This window comes from Pteropus alecto, unplaced genomic scaffold, assembly GCF_000325575.1.
Source record: "Pteropus alecto unplaced genomic scaffold, ASM32557v1 scaffold34, whole genome shotgun sequence".
NCBI lineage: Eukaryota > Metazoa > Chordata > Mammalia > Chiroptera > Pteropodidae > Pteropus > Pteropus alecto.
Window position 1 is genome coordinate 1,776,049 of NW_006435763.1, and position 3,797 is coordinate 1,779,845.

General features: G+C 46.2%; 1 protein-coding gene across 1 annotated transcript in view; it reads right to left on the reverse strand.

Moving 5' to 3' along the window:
• TXNDC11 (thioredoxin domain containing 11) overlaps nucleotides 1–3,797 on the reverse strand; it is a 55,540-nt gene that overhangs the window by 12,917 nt on the left and 38,826 nt on the right. The window contains exon 8 of the mRNA XM_006910888.2: nucleotides 3,712–3,796. Coding sequence (XP_006910950.1) covers nucleotides 3,712–3,796 — 85 coding nt within the window. The remainder of the gene's footprint in view (nucleotides 1–3,711; nucleotide 3,797) is intronic.

The window sequence follows — 3,797 nt, forward strand, 5'->3', positions numbered from 1 at the left end:
GACTTATATCTCATTCCAAGACTCTTCCATTTGCAAACTGAGTATCTGTCATCACTGACCCATTTCATGAGAGCCAGTCATTATAATCCAAATGTATTTATTCCCTAAAACAGAACCATGTGCTAACTTGGTTCGGATCTTGCCACAGTGAGTTAAAAGGTTAAGTCATTCAGGATTTTGTTTCATTAAAGTGTAAGTGTGGGGTGTGTGTGTGTGTGTGTGTGTGTGTATCGGATCTTGCCATAGTGAGTTAAAAGGTTAAATCATTCAGGATTTCGTTTCATTAAAGTGTAAGTGTGGGGTGCGCGTGTGTGTGTGTGTGTGTGTGTGTGTGTAAAATCCATTTAATGAGTGCTTTCCCAATGTCAAAAAAACCCCCAAATTTTATAACATGATATTTATAGAGAGAGTTAATCCAAGACATATGCATGTGTACAGAAAAATAAATTGTCCGAATTGTTCCTGGGCATTAAAAACGGTCACTTTAGATGATAAACCAGTGTTTTGGTTTTCCCCCACACAAAAGCCTCTCAGCCCTTTTCGGATAAGGCTCTGAAAGCACACTGCCCTAACGAGGTCAAGCCTATATAACCCATAAAGAGCCCAGCTGCCCTCTGGCCCCATCTTGGTACTGCTTTATAGTCAAAAACACAGTACATTACTGCCCCCGCCCATCCCTCTCCCCCCAATAAAAAAAAAAATCCAAGAATTCACTGTATTCTTTTATAAAAAGTCCAAGCAGGAGTACATTAAGAAAAGCAAAATTCCTTAAAAAGTCACCTTTCCTCATCTTTCATTTTTAGTATTTCTCGCAAAGCAGCATGTCGAGAATATTTTAACTGAAGAAAATATTTTGTATAGAGGAATGCTCTTGAAGAGTGAGGAATTCTTACTTTTCTCCTATAAACTGAGCCACTCTTTACTTTTATAATCCTTTTATATAACAGGCACTTTCGAAAATACAACTTGAGTTGCATCCCATCGTGAATCACTTGATGCCATATTTAATCTCATGTGAATTAATAAGGAAAATTTGGCAAATTAACTGTTTGCAGTAGGAATGCTTTGTTCCATTTCTTTAAGCAGAGAAAGGAGTGAATCTGAACAAAAGAACCCCGCCTTTGCCTACTGGACTCAGGCACTGTGAAGGCCTCAAAGCCGTGCTGTTACAGCTGAAAACGAGTCAGACACTGAGATATCTCACTATGACCTCTCTAGAACTGTCTAGAGACACCAGAGGCCAGTGGCCTGAGGCTGTCTGTGTGCACGTTGTGTAAGAGCAGCTGCCTGGTCCTGGACTGGACCTCACGGTGTGGCCACCACAGGGCCATCTCTCGTGGACTCCCATCGTGAGTGTCCAAATCTCCTTGGCTGGTAAGCCCCCAACTCCACTACCCTCGCTCTGTGATGACCTCTCTGTGCAACGGTGGGAGCTTCCTTGGCTGTCTGCCCACAGCTAGGCCTGAAAGTAGTCATGGGAGAATAAGAGTTAAGGCTTACACTCTGCTATAGACAAGGAGCACATGAGTTTAGAACTCAGCCTGTTAAGTGTGCTGTTCATTCTTCCCTCTCCTCCCACCAGTGAATTCTGGTCACTGTGTCACTATTTTCCTGGTCACGCACCATACTTCCCATCCCCATCGCCACCATTCAGGTTCAGGATTACTACTTCTCATTTTTCTGGAACACTGGTGCCAGGAAACACAGATCTGCTATAATAATAGGAACACAGCTCTGCTGACATCTCCACTGTCAGTGAGCCTGTGATGGCTACAATTAATGCTGAAGTCCTCTAAGAAGCACCCAAGGGCCTCTCTTCCAACGTCTTTTTTCCGGGTCTTCTCCACTCAGTCCTTTACGGGGACCACACAACCTGTACTATTCCCTAATACCTAAAAGTGCTGCAACTTCCCCACCGCTGTGCCTTCACTCAGGCTGTCCCTTCCCTTAAGTTTCTCTCAGTCCATGAGGATCCTGGCCACCCCAGGAGGTGTGTGTCTCAAATACTCACTCTCCCTCAGCCCCTCCTAACCCTTCCCCTGCCCAACTCCCAGCTTTCTGGGACAGAGTCTGCTCTCCTCTAGCTCCTCCTGACCTAGGCCTGCGGCTGACCTTCCTCTGCCTTGAATTATAAGTAGGCTCTTACTTCCCTATTGGATAAGCCTCCAAGACCATGACACCAAGGCTGAGTCTTCTCCACCTTTCTCCCCCGTGGCTCCCTGGCACAGCACTCAGTAAACATTTGCTGAACTAACCCAAAATAAAGAGGGAACTGTACTGCACAGAACACTTTACCTGGCTAAGTACTCTCCAATGCTGCAAGAACGCCACCTGGTTTCACAACCCCAACCATGCACCGAAGTTAAGGGTAATCCATGCACCTTTCAAGGACACTATGAGTCTCAAGGAAAGGAGCAATAGGCAAAACCATAAGAAACAGAAGGCCTGGCCGTAGATGGAGAAGTCAGGGGAGGTGGGGGAAGATGGTCAGCTGAGAGCAAATGGCTGGAAAGCAAGTGTCCTTCCACCATGTTCCTAAATCCAGCTGTGACCCGTGAATAGAAGAACTGGGCTCCAGTCACGAAACCCCACGCCACCCGGGAGCCTGACACACCCAAACCAAACAAGATCAAATTCTCCAGAAGGAAACTTTAAAACCCCACCATTCCTACAAAGAGCTCTGTGGCTCTTAGTATTAGATGCAGTAAAAACCTAGTAATTTGGAATATAGTCTTAGTTCACAAAATATCTGTGTAGTGAAGATTTTCTAAAGAAATTAAGTCTTATTACTTCAAGTCCTCCCTAATCAAAGAAGAAATAAAGCTACTTCATTTCTTCTTTCTTCTTCTAAGCCAAGGCTGCAGCAAGCATTCAACATGCCCCCCGCAGGGATATGGTTAACAAAGTGAGGGGTCTGGCTGGGTAAGAACCCCGTCTCCCCCTTCCCTCCAGGCGGACCATCAGGCTCGCAGGGAGAGTCCGGGGAGGAGCGGTGTCTGGTGAGCCTGGCTGGTGGTAAACTGGTAGTCTGAAATTGGTTTTGGCCAATTAAGGGATCCTTGAGGGAAGGAAAAAATAAAACCCCCAGTAAATCCAATTTAGCAATCCCAGGCGCTCTCTGCTGATTGTTATTGCTCTCTGTTAGCGGCTCCAAATGATCCACGTATAAAATAAACTCAAAGCCAGAGTGAGTGAGTGAGTGTACCAGATGCTGCAGAGAAGGGAGGAGGAGGGGCTCATTCTGGCTATGTGCACAACGTGACAGGTTTAGAAAGACAGGGGATCCCAGTGTCGGCACTACTGCTGCAGGCTGTCGGGCTGAGGACAGCCAGGGCCAGCAGTCTGGCCAAACCCCCGGGACAATGGCATCTCCTAAGCCATACTAAACCCTGCCTGTGTTGCTGTCCATTCCCTCTGTCCCACTCCCTGACATTGGTCATCGTAGGAAGAGGGACATATGGCCCTTCTCTGGAAAGACATGAGCAGCTGTTAGTAAATGTGGCCAGAAAGGCTGTGGGGGACCCTATCCTAGGCATGTGCGTTGCTGCCCATTTATAGGAGAAAGGAGGAATGAATGCCATAAGGACGCAGCTGCCACTCCTGGCAGCCACTCAGCTACTAGTGGAAATTATTCTGAGCGTGGAATGACAGTCCAAGTGAATAAGGTTTCCCTACTCCTTATGAGACACCTCTTAACATTAGGACTCTTACCTCATCTATTAAAGGATGACTTTCGGCTAAGGGATTAAAAGGTATAAATAAAAAAAGGGCTGGTCCTTTCTTCAGTTCATTATTCA